This window comes from Ranitomeya variabilis, chromosome 4 (genome assembly GCF_051348905.1).
Source record: "Ranitomeya variabilis isolate aRanVar5 chromosome 4, aRanVar5.hap1, whole genome shotgun sequence".
Lineage (NCBI taxonomy): Eukaryota > Metazoa > Chordata > Amphibia > Anura > Dendrobatidae > Ranitomeya > Ranitomeya variabilis.
This window is the reverse complement of record NC_135235.1, coordinates 139,876,562-139,896,966: the sequence shown is the minus strand read 5'-3', so window position 1 is coordinate 139,896,966 and position 20,405 is coordinate 139,876,562. Positions and strand designations below refer to the sequence as shown.

Sequence of the window (20,405 nt, the reverse complement as noted above, 5' to 3'; positions counted from 1 at the left end):
GCATTGCTATTTCTTGTGAAATGCAAGCTTAAGAAAAAAAGTTTTTGAAAGTTTATTTGCCTGGTGAAAGTCTTCTCTTGGCGTTTGTCTAATCTACATGTGCCTTTATATAAAAATTTTTGCTGCACTATAGAGTCTGTGAATGCTGGCTTACTATATAATGATTTTCAGACCTTGTTTCTATTTTTGCTTTTAATTTTAAGGTTGCAAAAAATAAAAGAAATTTTGATTTTTGGAAATCCTGAGGTTTCGGTGATCTCATTTGGTTCTAAGGTTTTTGATATCTATCGATTGTCCAATTCTTTGACGGCAAAAGGCTGGAATCTGAATACGCTCCAATTTCCACCCAGGTAAGTGATTTATAGTGCAAAAATACATAAAACCTGAAAAAAAGAAATAGACTGCTCCAGACTATATAAAACCTGTTGCATCACACTACAAAGAAACTACAATAAAGAAGGAAAAAAGAGGCAACCAGGAAAATTAATTCTAAATTGCAAACTTTTCCATTACAAATTTTAAAGCGCCACTCCAGCGTTCTCTTCTTATTTCAGCGATGGAGTAGTATCACTAATGTAAGTTCCCATCCCTGAGTAATATACTCACCAGCTGCCGTCTTTAGCTGTTTACAGCTCCTGTCCCAATCCGCCATCTTCAGATCGCAACTTCTGACTGACTGGAAGTGACCTCCGAATCGCCCAGCGAATGCTTGTGCAATCTGGCATGTCACAAACTGCTGGAGACCGATCGGAGTGGCGCCATTAAACAGATGAAGATGGCGGTTGGTGAATGTAATACTCAGGGAAGGGAACTTAGATATGTGACCCCTGTATTGCTTTTTTACATGACCAAGACATTAGATCCAAAAGGAACTGAAAAGACTAAAAATGTAGGTTTTCCAATAAATTGCACAAGACTCATCCCACTTTTTAATGCAGTACCACTTGAGGACCTGAACATCACTAGCATACAATATTGACTGTCGGCCTTGTTCACATAGATTTCTTCAGAATTTCAGAACCTTTGATGATATCAAGCCTTGTAGATGGTGAGATATTCAAAGTTTTTGCAACATTACTTTGAGGAACATTTTATGAAATAATTCCACAATATTTAGACTGTTCAGCTGAATCTCTGATGCTGTTTGCTTTTGAGAGACTCTGCCTTTCTAACTTTTTTTTTTTTTTTCTAACACTGTCATGACCTAGTTGAAATGTGGCTCTTTTTCCTTTAGTATCTTTTACTTTCTCAGCCTTTTGTTGACCCTGTCCCAGCTTTTTTGAGATATGTTTCTGCCATCAATTTCTAAATTACGGTAGGTAATTAGTGTCCCAGTTTTGGGAATTAGATGGTTCCAGCTGCAACCCCATTTTATACCTAATTGTGTGAAAATTTTAGTAGATGATGGGATTGAGGGGACATGATTTGTGATGAAGGAATATGATGATGGAACGATGATTGCTTCAGCTACGTTCTCGTTTCTTGCCCTTAGTATCCATATATGTCTGACATTGCTGCACACAAAACCTGGAGTAGCGCAGCTTTTTGTGAAGGACGTTCAAGAATCTTTGCCGGTGATAATGGAAGATCCAGGAGCCAAAGCCACTGGAGCGGTAACTTGATTTTATTTCCACTTTTTTATATTATATGAAGCATTTTTGGAGAATTTCTTTTGTGAATCGTTAAAGTCCTACAAGCAGCGGTGTAACTGGGTGGGTGGCCAGATCAGAGTGAGCTTGTTCTTTAGTATTGAAGCAGAATGAAATCTGAAAATGCAAATTTTTACTTTTTTTTTTTTTTCTTTTAAGGGTGCAGTATATGGGATGGCACAGACGATTCCTGATAGATCCCTGGTCACTGAAATTTCCAAAGCTTTCCTGGACTGTTTGTATCTCACAGAATTGCCACCTAGTGCCAAACAGATAAATGGCTCTCATGGACAGCACTAGGTATAACTCCTTCCCTTTAGGCGGTACTATTCCAAATGGTTCCACAGGGCAGCAGAATCTCACAGAGACTGCTTTTTATTACTATAGGGGACTTGTCTGTTTTTTTTTTTATATACTTTTATGCCTAATGAGTAAGGTACTTATTGCCTAGAAATATTTTTTCCTTTCCGACAGAATACAAAATCTAATTTTTGTGCCTCGTAAGATCTGAGAATTGTCCATAGGCTATATAATGTCTTCTGATCTGCTTACCCATATGTTCCTGTCTGCATATTGAAGTGTGACACATTGTGATGTCCAGACCCCATAATCCACAGAAAATGCAACGTAGAACTTCAAGAGAAGAACATGAGTTACTGCTAGAAAAGTAACTGGAAAGTCCAGTTTTATGTACCGATGAGGTTTGCTCAGGGGTCACAATGGCCGAGCCATTGTTGACCGCACACTGATGGCATATCCTATGATTGTACCGCCAATGTCGATCCTGAGCTAAGCGGCATCAGCGCTGGGGTAGAGCAGAGGGTAACCAGTACCTGACAATATCATGACCTTTCATAATGGTAATCCCTAGTAGAATTATTGTAAATATAGACAAAATTGACAATTGTGCTATATCAGGTTTGTTTTGCATCCTTTTTTTATCAAACTTGTTCTGCATCGGTTAATGTTGATTGTGTGCGCTCTCTAACAATGATTATGCTCGCAAAACTTTCTCCGCACATGTCCCTTAGGACATTGTATAGAAATGCACAGATGTTCATTAACGTTCCATTATTGGCCATGTTTAGTAGTTTCAGGTCTGAGTTTAATCACCATTACCTTGGCCAAAAACCTCTTTAAACTTTACTTGTACAATGTTATTGGCTGCATGAGATGGTGGATTTAGACAAGCCAACAATTGTTCATCGGATGATTGGACCATAAAAAATGCTCACTATCTGCAGCACATCACCCCGTGTAATCAGGTGATGTTCTGCAGCTCACATGATGGGGATGGAACTCTCGTACTATTGTTCTGTTTCCATCAGAATTCATCAGCCTATGTAAATGGGGGCATAACCGTACGTCAGTTGACTTGTTAAGTGCAGGAGGACCATATACATCATCGCATCTCTAAAAGAACCATTAGCGACGGGCAGAGGTAGCGGCCACACCAGGATCTGTGGGGGCCACAAAGCCCATTTGCCAGATAGACACCACTATTATAAATGGCACATGGTAACTAGGGATGGACGGCAATGATGGAGCTTCTGCATTGGGGCCCAGGAACATCAGTTTCTGACTGCTGATTAATAGCTTGAAAAGGAATGTAAATGGCCCCAGCCCTCTGCATAATCCCGTCCTTTCTTTGACAGATTGATCTTTTATCATTGTGGTGCATACAGATAATTATCTGTCAGGAAGAAGGCAATGTATTGGGCATATTTTTTTTTTTTTAACAAGAGGAGTGCTGACAAAACCCTTCATCTTTTTGTAACATTATCCTCAAGTATCCATTTAAGGCCACCCATATTGTAAATCAGAGGAGTGTTATGGGGAAATCCGGTTCTTGCTCCAGCTGAGATTCACCATCTGTACAGCACAACCAATAACTTTAAGGTTAATAAAGGGAACTTGTCCATAACTGTAGGGTTACCTTTTATATAAAGGGCATCTTAATCAGGAAGCGAAGAGGAAGGCGCCGGAGCGGTCTGCCTCGATTACACCATAGGGCATGCAATAAGAAGCCATCAATGGGTAATAGACAAGTGCACTTAGTTGGGTCTTTTCTTGTTGTTTTTTATATTACTAGTCAATAGTATGTGTGATAATGCCTTTTGAATTACTGTATTCTGAGAAGCTGTTTAAACATTTTCTAAATTCTTCCCTGTGTCTGTAATCTCTATGGAGACTGACCATAGAGTAACTATTTTCTCATTTCCATTCATTCAATGTGTGCAATGTGGGGCATTTCTTCTAATGGTAAAACTTTTTTATATTGTTGGATGCAAAGGGAACTTGCCATGATGAAAATGGTACCTGATCTGCAGGCCGGATATGATAGAGTGGAGCAACTGATGAGATTGCTATACGTTATTGTGGAGAAAGTGTCATTCTAACTTGTATTTTATTTAGTGAAATCCCTGTGTTTGTATGTGTAGGAGTCCAGTAGGCTGCCCTACTCACTGACCGTCTTCCCTATTCCCTACTGTGCATTCTGAGACGGCTGTCAATCACTTGTGGGACCGCCCACTGGACTTGTACATACAAACGCCAAGGATTTCCATGAATAAAATGTTACCCAGAAGCTTTTGCAACAAACCTATATATACTTATGCTCAATGTCTCTACAGATCTGACTGCATGTATAATGTGACAGGTTCCTTTTTTTTAAATTTAGGGTATGTTCACACACAGCATAAATGCTGATGATTTTTCTTTTTTGGTTTAGATTTACAATCAGAAAATCCGCAACAGCAAAGCAAATATTCCAATAGTCCCCTCCATGTGAACATTCCCTTAGGCCCCATGCTGTTGTCTACCAAACAGGTTGCTGCCCTTATGTCATTTAAGAAGTCACAATGTTAATTTATGTTCAACTGTGACCTCTCTGCTCCAGTAGCACCTCTATTGCTTTTTGTAGGACTCCTTGTTAGTAATGGAAAGCAAAACATTCTGGCTGCAGACAAGCACAAACTCATGGGACAGATGTACTAAGAGGCCATGAACACTAGGCCTGGCCTGGCATTGTTCGCTGGCTGTATGTACCCTATGGGGTATACACCCTACTCGCACTGTAATGAAGGCCATTCTTCTTGTTAGATCCTTTATCAAACGGCAAAAAAGTGATTTTTAAAAAGCACATTTTCTTGGGGCAAGGGGTGAGAAATGAGGGTGTGTGGCGGATTGGAATTAACATTTTAACTTGAAAGGGAGAAATCCACTTCCAGAGCCCGTGTAAACCTGAAAAAGGGTATTTTTTACTAGTAATGAAAGTCTGTTTTATTTGTTTTTTGTATTTGTAAACATCATATACTGCTAATGGCCGAGGTGGTGATATTGGCTTTGGGGTCAGACAACGTTTTCTATGGAGTATTGATAACACTGAATCATTCTTGGCCATTTCTAGTAATGTTATTACTAATTGTAACTTCAGTATATGCCGTTTTTTGCTTGTTTTTTTCAGCAGTTTCGTTCTATGTTTATCTGTTCTTCCTGTCATCAGTCTGAGTATTAACAGGGTTTTCTCGCCTATACTGTCATTTAAAATGCCATAGATTTTTCTGTCATAAATTAATGTGTAGAAATTAGCTGAGCTAAATGTCAAGTGCCTTTTATCACCTTGTAGGTGGTTGATTAATTTTACTGTAACACGATAATGTAATAAAATTCTTAAATTTATTACTAAACAATGTCATCGTTTGTAAAATCCAAATGCTTATAAATTGAAAAACTCAAGTATCATCAGGTTTTGTCACGCCATCCTAGGCATATTGTGTGAAGGCAAAGAAAACAGCGATATAAACGGTTCACACACCCACAATAGAAACATTAAAAAGCCTTTATTGAGATGCCAATGCACATGAACAACGTTAAAAGGAACTTGTCACCCCCCAAAATTAATGGTGAGGTAAGCTCACCGTCATCAGGGGCTTATCTACAGCATTCTGAAATGACGTTAGATTATACTCACCCAGGGGCGGTCCCGCTCCGATGGGCATCTCAGGTCCGTTACAGCGCCTCCCATCTAAATTCCATGACGTCCTGTTCTGGTCTTCACGCCGCGGCTCCGGCGCAGGCATACTTTGTCTGCCCTGTTAAGGGCAAAGCAGTGCGCAGGCGCCGGAAAGGTCAGAGAGGCCCGGCGCCTGCGTACTGCAGTGCTTTGCTCTGCCCTCAACAGGCCAGACAAAGTACGCCTGCGCCGGAGCCGCGGTGTGAAGACCAGAAGACGACGTCATGGAATGAAGATAGGAGGCGCCGGAGCGGACCTGAGACACCCATTTGACCGGACAGCAGCGGGACCGCCCCTGGGTGAGTATAATCTAACCTTTTTCTCCTCTTTCAGGTAACATCGGGGGCTTATCTACAGCATTACAGAATGCATTACAGAATGCTGTAGATAAGCCCCTGATGACGGTGAGCTTACCTCACCATCGATTTTGGGGGTGAAAGGTTCCCTTTAAAAACAAAAAACACACAAGACAAAGAAGTGCATCTGTAATAAGGTGCACAAAAACAGGCTGAAAAAAGAGGTCAAGTAACCAGAGATGAATTTTACAATATCATTCAAAATTCGGCTAAAGTGAACGTACAAAGAACAAATATTGGACAATGCACGGAGTATCAATGAAAATCTACTGAGATGGTATATCGCTCATATTGCAACATTATATATAAAAATTGAACATGTACAAAAAATATATATTGATAATACACTGCTCAAAAAAAATAAAGGGAACACTTAAACAGAATATAACTCCAAGTAAATCAAACTTCTTTTGAAATCAAACTGTCTACTTAGGAAGCAACACTGTTTGACAATCAATTTCACATGCTGTTGTGCAAATGGAATAGACAACAGATGGAAATTATTGGCAATTATCAAGACACACTGAATGAAGGAGTGGTTCTGCAGATGGGGACCACAGACCACATCTCGGTACCAGTGCTTTCTGGCTGATGTTTTGGTCACTTTTGAATGTTGGCTGTGCTTTCACACTCATGGTAGAATGAGACAAACTCTGCAACCCACACAAGTGGCTCAGGTAGTGCAGCTCATCCAGGATGGTACATCAATGCGAGCTGTGGCAAGAAGCTTTGCTGTGTCTGTCAGCGTAGTGGCTGGAGGCGCTACCAGGAGACAGGCCAGTACACCAGGAGACATGAAGTGGGCCGTAGGAAGGCAACAACCCAGCAGCAGGACCGCTACCTCAGCCTTTGTGCAAGGAAGAACAGGAGGAGCACTGCCAGAGCCCTGCAAAATGACCTCCAGCAGGCCACAAATGTGCATGTCTGCACAAACGGTTAGAAACCGACTCCATGAGGATGGTCTGAGTGTCTGACGTCCACAGATGGGGGTTGTGCTCACAGCCCAACACCGTGCGGGATGATTGGCATTTGCCACAGAACACCAAGATTGGCACATTCGCCACTGGCACCCTGTGCTCTTCACAGATGAAAGGTTCACACTGAGCACATGTGAAAGTCTGGAGACGCCGCGGAGAGCGATCTGCCTGCAACATCCTTCAGCATGACCGATTTGTCAGTAATGGTGTGGGGAGGCATTTCTTTGGAGGGCCGCACAGCCCTCCAGGTGCTCGCCAGAGGTAGCCTGACTGCCATTAGGTACCGAGATGAGATCCTCAGACCCCTTGTGAGACCATATGCTGGTGCGTTTGCCCCTGGGTTCCTCCTAATGCAGGACAATGCCAGACCTCATGTGGCTGGAGAGTGTGTCAGCAGTTGCTGCAAGATGAAGGCAGTGAAGCTATGGACTGGCCCGCCCGTTCCCCAGACCTCAATCCGATTGAACACATCTGGGACATCATGTCTCGCACCATCAACCAACGTCACGTTGCACCACAGACTTTCCAGGAGTTGGCAGATGCTTTAGTCCAGGTCTGGGAGGAGATCCATCAGACCATCCGCCGCCTCATCAGAAGCATGCCCAAGCGTTGTAGTGAGGTCATATAGGCACTTGGAGGCCACACACACTACTGATCATCATTTCCTTGTCTTGAGGCATTCCCACTAAACTTGGATCAGCCTGTAATTTTGATTTTCCACTTTGATTTTGAGTATCATTCCAAATCCAGACCTCCGTAGAATATTCATTTTGATTTACGTTGATCATTTTTAGGTTTTTGTAATGAATAAAGATTTACAACTGGAATATTCCATTCATTGATATCTTGGATGTGGTATTTTTAGTGTTCCCTTTATTTTTTTGAGCAGTGTATATGTAATAAATATCAATAATAGTGTTGCACAAATACAAATGGTCAAATAGAATAAATGTACTAAGGATTAAATGCCAAATGCAGAGAAAAGAGAAAATTCATCTCAAATAAGAAATCCACAACATGACCATTGTAGTAAAGGTAAGTAAAAGTGTTTAAAACATGATATAACCAAAATCCATACTTGCCTCACTGGATAGAATCCTACCTATATCAATTCAGCCGGGCATACACATCCCAACGTGTATTGCTAGTGGGTCTAGCCTCGTCAGGGGAAAGACTAGGCATACTGGCACTAATGTTCAGACAAACATACTGTTTTGGGAGTTTTTTTGTTTTTTTTCTCCTTCAAAGCAAGTCTGCAAATAAGAACTTTATTCCATACAGATATTAGGCTAAAAATCAACCATGCTAATGACTTGTCTGCCATGCTGGTACAGGCGTACTCAGACATGCATAGCTATGCTCAGCTGCATTTCATTTATTACATAAACTTGAAAGCGAGGCGAGTAAAAAGCATTAAAGATGTTGTCCACTATCTGGACAACTTTTCATATCCCTCGCTTGGTCCCGATAACAAAGCCTATACTCTCCTTCCATGCCAGCGCTGTTCCCGCGGTGTCGGCACTCGCTCTCCCTGTGGCTCCCATGCAGTTGTTGTGACACGTGACTCCGGTGCCCCATCAGCGCTGGCATCACTGTGCCTGCCTTCAGACGTTTTGAGCAGGAAGGGGAAGCTAGGGATCAACAGCAGCCTGGAATTCATCTTCATGTTCAAGACGTCCAAAGGCAGGGACAGTGACTCCTCATGTGTCACAACTGCATGGGAGCCCCGGGAAGAGAGTGCCAACACTGCGTGAATGGCGCCAGCACGGGAGAGATGCTTTAGGGCTCCTCACTTGCGAGAAATATGTGCGAGTCTAGCATATTAAAACCAAGCTCTGGCACCGCCACTACAGAGCGGAGCGTGCGGCTGCCTATCAACACATGGAGCTGCACACTCCACTCTGGGGTGCCGGCGCCAGAGCTTGGTTTTAACATGCGAGACTCGGCCGTATTTCTCGCAAGTGAGAAGGAGCCCTTAGTATGTTATCAGTGCCGAACTTTTCGATCAAGAAGGGGTTGTCCTAGTAGCGGACAACCCTTTTAAAGCACTTTTTTTTTTAATAACCACTGAAGTGGTGCTTTAAAGTACAATTCACAGATTCATAAAAGGGGAATTGTCAGTGCTTGGAAATGCAAACAATTTAGCAATTTACTGATTATTAAACTTTAATTGATGTCAACATTTGTTTACAGCTGGTTGAATTGGAAACGGGCCCCTGCTGCTACACCTTCTCAGATCATACTCTGTGCTTATAAGCTCCTTTCTATCGAGCTTGTAAGCACTGTTTTAAAGCAGGCTGGGTTTGCTGTAGCCGCTGTTGCCCCTTATTTCCAGCCATCTTCAGCGTAGCGCCTACTAACTAGACTGGTGCGGTGGTCGGTCTCCTAGAAATGATCTGTAAACAAAAGTGTTAGTATCTCAAGAACTGCCGTAAATTTTAAAACCGCAGTAAATTGCAAAAGGGAAAAAATTATTTTTAATCTGTATTGTCGAAAATATCAGCAGTTAACATAGGAAATTGACTTTGGTAAATTTTATTAATTATGCAAATTATTTTTTTTATAACTCTTAGACTGGAATAGGTAAGTCTCATCCAAAATACAGAATACATTAGATTCCTCCCCTCCACATTCTGTCCATGTGAATAACATTGATCCGAGTGCTGTATGTGTGAGGTTAGTTTTTTGTTTTTCCACTGGCAGCAGAAAATGTGACCACTTGATTGACTCTTTATTTCATTTGTGTCTCTTGAATCTACACACATACATCTTCTGATCAGTAACTGTCTTCACATAGGAAGCCATGGTTTTCGACAGCAAAAGGTTCTGTTTACACAGGACAATGCACTGCCAAGAACAATGATCTTCAAGATGCACCAAAAGATCATTTTACCCAATGAGCCCTTTGTTTATCTGTAGGTAGATTTGCTGTCTGTTTCCACTGCACAAATAGGGAAAAAATAGTTTCTGGGAATCATCATTTCCCATAATCACTTAGTATGAATGTTTTTACTGTTCGATAGATTAGAGAGCAGGAGGTGGAATAAAAAAAGCAGCAGTTTTAAAGGAATCTGATCAGACACAGCCAGCGCTTTTTGGACGGGGCGGTGTCGGTACAAGGCGCGAGTGCCATCTTTGAAACTGAGTGAACGCAGTCAGCCAGCAATTTTGTGAGGTTCCTCCTTTGAATCAGAGCAGACTCAGCCAGTACTTAGCATAAGGAGCAGTCAATCTTGGACGCTAAGGTTTGACACAGCTCTCTTAGCCGTACTCCCAGGGACCGCTCTCTCATAGCCAGGGGCCAGTCTGTGCATTGCAGTTTCTGCTCATACTGTATTGCATGGTCATCTGCATTAGCCCTTACAATTACAAGAGGCCTTTTGAAGGCAACTTTAATGCTGATGTGGCCTTCAGTGAAAGAGTGACATCCCTGGACTAGACCATGCGGTAAGAAAAGGGCTGAGAGGTCAGATCATGACTGTTGTTATCATCATCATCATGTTTCTGCCCCTGATTTTGTTGCACCATTCTGTACCCTGGTTATAGAGACTTATGGGCTACTCAGATCTGCTCAAATCCTATTAGAGGACTAGTAAACTTGCTAACATGTAGTTCTCTATATTCATAAGCTCTGTCTAATGCCACCCCCACCACTGATTGGTAGCTTTTTTTTTTTGCCTATGCACAGTGTACACTGAATGCTGTGGGTGGTGTTATACCGAGCTCAGCATTGGCAGAACAGTAGCTGGTAACAATTTAGAACTACAGGAAGCAATCCAGTAAGTGACACAGCTGCAGTCTGCATCTATGCAGCTACATTATATTCCTCTCAGATGGGGCAACAAAACCTGTTGCCAGATTACCTCTAAATATCTGGGAGGCCTTGTCAGGTGCATTGTGTAACACCCCAGGTAACCTCTTAGTGATGTCGCCTTCTTTTCCGGGAGGGTGGTGTCATGCCTGGAAGCAAGGAGGATTCCCTTTAACGGGTAATACACCTCCATGCAACACATTCTGAATCCAGACCAGAAGGGGGAAACTCTGAAACCGGATTCAGGGGAGCTTCCCCCAGATATAGATATTCTGGTCTGGAGGAGGAGTTAGTTGGAGTTAGACAGTTGATCCAGGGAGTTGTTGAGCGGAGAGAGGAGTGTGAGCAGAGAGTGGCGCTGTGCAGCCACGTGTGGTGCTGCAGCTCCAGGACAGAAGAGAAACAGACGGGTTGCATTGATAGCAAGTGTGAGAAGGGAGAACAAAGGAGTTTGGAGGAGAATAGCGACCGGGCACCCTCTGAGCTGAAGTGCAGGAACCTGAGGCTGTGTAGTGCTTCATGTTCCACAGCAGAAGCCTTTATTTAGTCTGTCCACACCCGAAGGTGCAGCAGTACACAGAGCCCGGGTCGCGATAGAGACCCTGTAAAAAGGCAAGCATTGCCCACCATATGGGTACTGTCCCAGGAAAGGAGAGAATGGACCTTGTAAGGGAGCCACAGGCAGCAAGGAACTCTCATGAAAATGCAAGAAGGAAGGCTTACGAACCTCACCTGGGAGATGGATCCACCATTGCCTCCAGGCCGACCGGACCTCACCTGTTGCTGGTACCATGGACTGTGACTGTCTACATCAGTAAACCAAGTAAAGAGACTTCAACCCTGTTCTCCGTTTATTTTCCGGCACCGCACCATCCTTGCCAAACACACTGGGAGCCCTGGGGACCCAGCTTCACCTGGGGGAAGCCATACCATCCCTGCTGCCATAACACCACCCCAGAGGACCCCTTTAAGCAGCATCGGTCACCCCTGACCGAGTACCACATGTGGCGTCACAAACTTTTATTATTTCACAAACCCTTTTAAACACTGTCCCTTTTACTTGGGCGCCCAGGGCCACCGCCGCCGTGACACATCCCTTTAAGTACCGGTACCCCACGGCCCTGGCAGGCGTTCCACATTGTGCCAAGGAAGTTTGGGAGAGTTTACTTCTGTGCTGCTCTACTTGCTTGACAGATCTTTTCTGATGTACACATGTGAACGATCATTCAATCACCTGAAGCGGTATGTGGAGAAGCCGAGCTGGGACTGCATTGGACTAGTCTAACCTCTCCATTTGGTCCCTGGCCAGAACGTCAAACCATGTTTTTCTCTGAAACAGAGAAAGCCCATCTAGCTCGTATTCATTGTGCCTGTGGTTTCGGCTGCACGAACTGACTGACAAATCAATGGATCAGAAGTATTTAAAGGAAAGCTGTCTGCTTATTGTTAAAGAAAGAGTTATTCCCTAATCATGGGATAATGGTTAACATGCCGATCGATCAGCGTCTGACCCCTGTGATCCTGAGAACTGGTCTCTACAGCCTCACACTAAATGGAGTGGATGTGCACATGATTGGCCTCCGTTCCATTCATTGTCTATGAGACTGCCGAGTACAGCCCTTCGCTATTTTAGGTAGTCTCGTAGAAAATGAATAAAGTGGAACTCAAGTGTATGTACATCTGGTTAATTCAGAGCAGTGCTCTGATCTCAGGATTGCTAAGGGTCACAGTGGATCCACAGCAATCAGCAAGTTATTCCCGTCTCATGTTCTAGGTGTGTGTATTGTATTAATTATAGGATCAAGTGTTCTCATGAGTGCGCTTTCCCGATAATCAGGTAGTGTAAACAGGCTGCCGATCATGTGACAACAACAACCTAGAAAAATGTTCATTTGTTGGGTGAAATGATCTTTTTGTTTGCCCAAATAGTCATCATTCTCTCGGCTCTTGCACACTTCCGTGTCTGGTACATGTGACAGTTTTCACACACAGACCCATTCAAGTGAATGTGTCTGTGCACATTTCAGTGTGTTTCCATGGACTGCGTGTCTGTGGACAAAGCACGCTGACATGCAAGTTTTTTTTTTTTTACAGTCAGCACAGGCCACAAATCATCCCGCATACATGCACTTGGATGATACACAGGGATGTCATCCGTGAGACACGCATCGGCACCAGAGAAGAAGCGGTACAGTAAGCGATGTTCCCTGGCACCGGGTTCTGAAGACTGCTTTCATCATTCTCCCCTGCTCTCCCGGTGATCAGCGCGCGAGCAGGGGAGAATGATGAGTGTTGCAAACAAGTAAGAACAATAACAGCAAGAGCGGCTGATAGGAGTATTCCTCACCCGCTGCGCTATACATAAATAAAAAACCCCGTGTGGGTTCCCCTATGTTTTCTATAACCAGCCAGGCACAACTCACAGCTGAGGGCCCTACGCTGTTTTTTAATTATTTAAAAAATGGTCCTCCCCATTTTTGTCAACCAGCCTTGCTAAAGCTGACAGCTGGTATGCTCAGGCTGGTAAGGGGCCATTGATATTGACCCCCTCAGCCTAAAAATAGCAGCCCGCAGCCAACCAGAATAGGCACATCTATTAGTTGTGCCAATTCTGGTGCTTTGCCCAGCTCTTACCACTTGCCCTGTAACAGTGGCAAGTGGGGTTCATATTTGTGGGGTTGATGACTTCTGTATTTTCAGGTGACATCAAGCCCACGGCTTAGTAATGGAGAGGTGTCTATAAGGCACTGTTATTAATGGCAGCAAGTGTAGGCTGATAGGAGTAATAGTCCCATCAGCCGCCACCTGCTGTTATTATTCTCACTTGAATACAACTCTCATCATTCTCCCCTGCTCGCACTGATCGCTGACAGAGCAGGGGACAATGATGTAAGCTGTCTTCAGCACCCAGCACCGTGGAAGAGCACTTACTGTAGCGCTTCTTCCCTGGTGCCCGTCCATGTGGTACTGATGCAGAACACTGTTGCCACATGTGTGCGGCAAGTATTACACGGACACTGTCCTCTCCGGTACCGGGAAAAAACAGATGGAATGTTTGCTGTCAAGAACAATTGCAGCCTATTTGCAGTGAACAATCTATTAATAATGATTCTGTGCACATATTAGTATGTGGGCAACCTGTTCTAAGCCTGATTGGCTAATATTTACCAATAGGTGGTAATTTAATGCCACGCATCGGCTAACATAATCATTCTCATTTTCCAACTATAGTATACTAAAGAAGAGATTGGGTGTAAACGTTCCAATAAAAAATAAAAACAACAATGTGTTTAATAGTTTAAGCAAGCTGGATGTGATTTTATGAACATTCTTGCCCACTGTGCTTTCAAAGATGCTGTTGAAGTGTGTGCGTCATTTCATTATAGGCTTCTTACAAAAAAAAGGCAAGAATCACAAAAAAAGGGGCAAGGACGATGCAATGATCAGAGCAGATTGCTATTGCATGTTTTGTTGCATACACCTACAGAAAAAAAACCTGCAGTGGTTTCACATGTGGGGACATGGCCTAACAGCATTGAAAACAGGAAATGTTTCCTGACGTAGGAGTAATTCATTAACCATGGATAATTTACACACAGAAGAAAAATAAGACATTTATTAAAATTATTCTTGTATACTTTACATTGGATAAAATATTACATAATATATTCGCTATAAAATGACTAGTAATACTGTTATACATCAAGAGATAAAGACTGTGGGAAACATTTTTTTTTTCTCCAGGACATGACATAACTACAGCTTTAATGCACAACGTCGGCTTTGGCAGAATAATAGCATACGATATAACCTGAGCGCTCCCGTCATTAGGGTAGTGATGGCTCAACCACTGGCCGTACAGCTTGGAGAATGTTTAGGTTTTAAGACTTGCACAAACGTGGGTAGTCACATCACTAACATGTCAGTCAAGGACTTTGGCTTCCTGTGAATATCTGGTTGCGTGGTGGTGCTGCCCCCTCTTGTTAAGACAGAGTGGCTGCAACTTGTTCAATAAAGCTGGCAAGGTTAATGTCTCTCTCCGAAAGACCTCCGCATTCATGGGTGCTCAGTGTGATGTGAACCTTGAAAACAGAGAAAGTGACATTACAATAATTTCTTGCTCATTTAATAATTGATCCATCTCATACACAATTTTGGTAACACTGATTCCTCAATACGGTATAGTTAAAATAAACTTCTATGTACTTTTGTTACAGTATATCAAGTTAGAATTGAATTTATACATGTACACAAAATAAGAAATTATGGTGATAAATACAAACCATAAAGCCTTCTCAGATTTTAGTTTATGTGGAAGCCAACTGTTCTGTAGTGCATATTAAAGAATTAATCTCATTAGAGGGAATCTGTCTGTAGAATCCACCCTCCTACGCCGCTCACATGGGCATGCAGGTCATAGGAAGCTGAATAACACGATACCCTGATATCTGTGATCCATTGTCTTACTCCTTAAGAAATGTGTGTTTTCCTAAATATGTAAATGAGCTGTTAAGATCTATGGGACGGACAATGATCTGCATGAGCATCTGCCTCCAGAGGTGTTTTTTTTTTTTTTTTTTTTTTAAAAGAGAACATTACCAGTGTGAGACATGTAATAACTGACCGTATAATCTACATGTCTCACACTGGTAATGCCCCCTTTCATTTAAAATAAGCTCTGATGGCAGATTTCCAGATCCATGTGCAATGTGTTGCAAACTAAAGGCCCCGTCTCACTAAGCGATTTACCAACGATCACGAGCAGCGATACGACCTGGCCGTGATCGTTGGTAAGTCGCTGTGTGGTCGCTGGGGAGCTGTCACACAGACAGCTCTCTCCAGCGACCAACGATCAGGGGAACGACTTCGGCATCGTTGAAACTGTCTTCAACGATGCCGAAGTCCCCCTGCAGCACCCGGGTAACCAGGGTAAACATCGGGTTACTAAGCGCAGGGCCGCGCTTAGTAACCCGATGTTTACCCTGGTTACCAAAAAAACAAACAGTACATACTCGCCTTTCGGTGTCCAGGTCCCTTGCCGTCTGCTTCCTGCTCTGACTGAGATCCGGCTGTACAGTGAGAGCAGAGCGCAGCGGTGACGTCACTGCTGTGCTCTCACTTCTCACTGTACGGCCGGCAGTCAGTGAGAGCAGGAAGCAGACGGCAAGGGACCTGACGGACATCAGAAGGCGAGTATGTATTGTTTGTTTTTTTTTACATTTACGCTGGTAACCAGGGTAAACATCGGGTTACTAAGCGCGGCCCTGCGTTTAGTAACCCGATGTTTACCCTGGTTACCAGTGAAGACATCGCTGGATCGGTGTCACACACACCGATTCAGCGATGTCAGCGGGGCCTCAACGACCAAAAAAAGGTCCAGGCCATTCCGACACGACCAGCGATCTCGCAGCAGGGGCCTGATCGCTGGTACGTGTCACACATAGCGAGATCGCTATGGAGGTCGCTGTTGCGTCACAAAACTTGTGACTCAGCAGCGATCTCGCTAGCGATCTCGCTATGTGAGACGGGGCCTTAAGGCCAGAAATGCTCCTGTGTGAACTTCGCCTTAGTTATAGTCCCTGTATTGTGCTACAGAACTGCAAACTGATTATGGGATGCCAGGTGTTTGTCGCCTAACAACTTCATAGAGGCTAGGTCATCAAAATCTACATTCTGGACAAAACATTTAATACATTATCCTATTAACCCCTTAACAACCAGAGGTATTTTTTGGCTTTGCATTTTCATTTTTTTGCTCCCCTTCTTCCCAGAGCCATAACTTTTTTTTATTTTTTGGTCAAAATGACCATGTCAGAGCTTGTTTTTTTTACGGGACCAGTTGTACTTTTGAACAACACCATTAGTTTTAACATATTGTGTACTGGTAAACGGGAAAAATTTTCAAAGTGCGGTGAAATTGCAAAAAAAAAAGTGCAATGCCGTAGATGTTCTTTGTTTTGCTTTTTTACTAAATTCACTAAATGCTAAAACTGACCTGCCGATATGAGTCTACATGTCAGTACAAGTTCATAGCCACCAAACATATCTAGGTTTTTTTTTTTATCCAAGTAGTGAAAAAAAATTTCCAAAATTTGTTAAAAAAAAAAATAAAATTGCGCCAATACCCGTAGCATCTCCATTTTTCATGATCTCGGGTTAGGCGAGGGCTTATTTTTTGAATGCTGAGCTGACATTCTGATACTATTTTGGTGCACATATGATCTTTTGATCTCCCGTTAATGCATTTTAATTAGTGATGAGCAAGTATACTCGTTGCTCGGGCTGACAATCTAAATTCCCTATCAGTATGTCTTTGGAATGTGGGAGAAAACCAGAGTACCCGGAAGAAACCCACGCAAACACGGGTAGAACATACAAACTCCTTGCAGATGTTGTCCAAGGTGGGATTAGAACCCAGGATTCCAGCGCTGCAAGGCTGCAGTGCTAACCACTGAGCCACCGTGCTGCCCCAAAACAGCTGACATGTGCCTGGAAAGATGTGGGCTCAGCGCCGAAGCCCATATCAAAGGGAGGGTGTCAGACATCGGCGTAATATTACGCCCGATGTCAGATAGGGGTTAAAATGTCCTTACCTTGTTGTAGACATTAAACCATTCAGGATGGTGATCTAACTTTTCAGCTTGTAATGCAACTCTGGTCATGAATCCAAAAGCCTGAACATAGACAAAGAAAGGAAGAAAATAAAATTATTTTTAAACTCCTTTATGTTTTTATTAATCTTTTTTTTTTATGGTCCGCATGTATAACGTCTCTCATAATCCTGATGACAAAGGCAGGCCTTCACCAACCCAAGTCATTTTTATTTTTTTTCTAATAGGTATGTTTTAAAACTTGAGATGCCAAATTGCAAAGGTTCTAATCTTCAAAAATATCATGTCCTTATTGCTTTGTTTCAAGCTTACCCTATTGAAATCCTTGAAGTGGAATTCTTTGCATATAGCATCTCTGCCATCCAATTCATTCCACCCAACTGCTCTCAGGTTGGGCAGGAGCTGTTCTCGTTCTTCTCCACTGAGTCTGTGAGCTTTTCCGGCCTTTCAACAGAGTAAAATATTTATTACTAGAACATGTTAAAACATAGATACATTGGATTATCATTAACGTGCATAGGTTTAAATTAATTTAGTTTTTCTTGGCAGTGGAAGAGGAAATATTAGTACCTCTACGTGGTGTGACATTAGTGAGAAAAGACTGCCATCTGCTGGCTGGACAAAACCAGGCAGAACCAACAGGCACCAGAAGAATTGAAGGGTGGGGCAATTCTTGTCCTGGACCTGGTCAGGTGCCTTGAATGACAAAGTTCTTGGATATAAAAGCTCTGAGCGCCAAACTGCAGAGGGATTTGGCACCAAAAAGAGGCGCGGTGCAGACTTGGACCAGAGACGACGCTGAAGCCAGTGTGACAGGCAACAGAAGACAGAGTGCACCACCAAGGCGCCGGTCACTGCCAGACAAGGTCCAGATGATGCCCGGAGAAACCTAGCAACCCAATTTACTCAAGTCAAGATACAGAGTCCACGCTGCACCAGTCAAGACCAGAACCTTCACCCCATGCCGGTTAAGTCTCCGAGGCCAGACTGTTACCCGCCGAGAATCAGAACCCAGTCCTCTCTGCCCAAGGCCTAGGAGACGCCTGCCACAGACAAGAACGACTGCAGTTACAAAGGGACATCCCGTGTGAGAATGGCCGTCACTTCCAGCCATAACATGCGGTACAGGAGTTAGCCTGGGTTAGGACAACAGGTTGGGTGGTGTCCAGTTGGGGCACAGGAGGCTCAACGCTCTTTGACAGACTTTGTCAGGAGGACTTGCGGCCTAGCAGGAAAATCCGGGAACCCCTGCTAAGACCTTTGTTGCAGGAAGAGGGAACATGGTAGCTCTCAGAAACGGGTGTAGAACCCTTGTATAAAGAACATTAGCATAATTCTTGAGAGACTTCCCCATTATTATAAATGTACTGTTGTATGGGTTTATTGCTGTTTTGCACTGTTTGAAATCATCAACTAACCCCTAACTGCTGTAACTTTTCTCTGTATTTGAAAGAATTAAACAGTTCATTGACTGTCCCTGCCTCGTGCCTTCTGTGCGTTGCATTCGGTCACCTGCTTACAGTGGAAGGGAGTAGAGGGTGATCTGATTTTAGAGGGAGGACATTTCACTGAGACATTAAAAGATAATTTGCATCTTTTATTGCATTGCGATTGGGAATTCAGTTTCTGTTACACTTTAGTAACCAACAAACGTAATTCATGTCTAAAGTGGAATGTGTTACGCAACTTGATGTAAAAAGAAGCATAAGGGTCTCTTATTTTCATGGGGAACATCTGGGTTCCCTTATGTGCCTGTTTATAATTCACAAAAACAAAAGTTCCACGTGAAGCACTTTTTCTTCCATTGGCACATAGCAAAACTTAGATGCCATAATAATCAATGTGGCCTTTCAGGTTGCGGATACGTGGTAACTTGATCAATAGGGCATTCATACAGAAAGGACTGCCAGGTATTTAAATGGAGGCATAGCTCTGCATGCACTGAACTCAGCAAATTGTAGGCAAAACCTGGGCAAACGTTGGCCCTCAGGCCACATCCAGCCCTCTGATAGGCACAGCCAAAGGCGCGGAAAGGGACTAATCTACTATTCTGAATTTTGTCAGAATCGTCATTTCAGTTGTAGCCCCGCCTCCCGTGGGAGCTGTCCTCTCATCTGTGGATGCGGGCAGCTGAGCTGGCTGTTTCAAAGCTGCTCAAACTTCTACAAGAGAGTTCAGGAGGAAAGTTGGGACTACAATACCCATCTGCTGCATGTAATGGGCAAGTAGTCAGCTAACTGGAGAAGTATAGTGTAATAAATTTAAAGAAGCACTCACATCAAAGTTTTTATCCTCTTAATATAACAGTGTACTTACAATTGCTCATTTTGCCTTTCTACCCAGCTACTTTGTCTCTTTTCTCTGCTTTATGTAGAAACAGGAAACCTATTTTATTCAGTCGCCATGACAGCACAACGAGAGAGGGGATCCGCCCTTCAGGGACAGGAAACCTCAGGCATAAAAAGGGCGGCACCTCACTCCCCCGCCAGTTGGTTTCCTGTCCCTGACGGGGAACCTCTTCAGGCAGACCCTATGAAGAGGGTTGAAGATTTAAAGAAGAGATCCCACGTCTGACAGACCGATGCAGGTAGCGGGGGTCCCCTACCTCGGTCTGATCAGGTTGTGGAAGCACCACACGGCAGGGGCACTGTCTGTGTCGGTGACAGCAGAGAGAAGCGGCCTCTGAGGGTAGCCGACTTCTATTGTGGGCCGCATGTACCTGGTGAGTATTGGGGCTGCTGTCCTGGGGTCGTGCCTGCCGGTGCCTCAGGGGATCTGTGCGCTATTCCACGGGCGCGCTGTCTACTCCGGGCGGCACTGGCGTCTCCTCGCGCGTGTCGGCCGGCGTTGCTGCAGTCGCAGCCGGAAGTGACGTTTCCGGATGTTGCGACGGGCGGCACGGCTTGATGACGCGACGGGGCAGGCGCAGTAGTGCCGTCCCCGAGTAATGGCGGCGCCCTGTCGTCCGGATGGCGCCGGATCTCAG

General features: G+C 43.8%; 2 protein-coding genes across 2 annotated transcripts in view; one reads left to right on the top strand and one right to left on the bottom strand.

The window, feature by feature from the left end:
- Window positions 1-5,341, top strand: part of SGPL1 (sphingosine-1-phosphate lyase 1) — a 72,456-nt gene extending 67,115 nt beyond the window's left edge. The window contains exons 12-14 of the mRNA XM_077259294.1: window positions 204-350; window positions 1,493-1,613; window positions 1,809-5,341. Of these exons, the coding sequence (XP_077115409.1) occupies window positions 204-350; window positions 1,493-1,613; window positions 1,809-1,949 (409 nt within the window). The 3' untranslated portion in view covers window positions 1,950-5,341. The remainder of the gene's footprint in view (window positions 1-203; window positions 351-1,492; window positions 1,614-1,808) is intronic.
- A 9,058-nt stretch (window positions 5,342-14,399) lies between these two features.
- The window catches only part of PCBD1 (pterin-4 alpha-carbinolamine dehydratase 1), a 33,261-nt gene continuing 27,255 nt past the window's right edge, over window positions 14,400-20,405 (bottom strand). The window contains exons 2-4 of the mRNA XM_077257173.1: window positions 17,732-17,863; window positions 17,402-17,482; window positions 14,400-14,890 (exon numbers count right to left, since the gene is read on the bottom strand). Coding sequence (XP_077113288.1) covers window positions 14,792-14,890; window positions 17,402-17,482; window positions 17,732-17,863 — 312 coding nt within the window. The 3' untranslated portion in view covers window positions 14,400-14,791. The remainder of the gene's footprint in view (window positions 14,891-17,401; window positions 17,483-17,731; window positions 17,864-20,405) is intronic.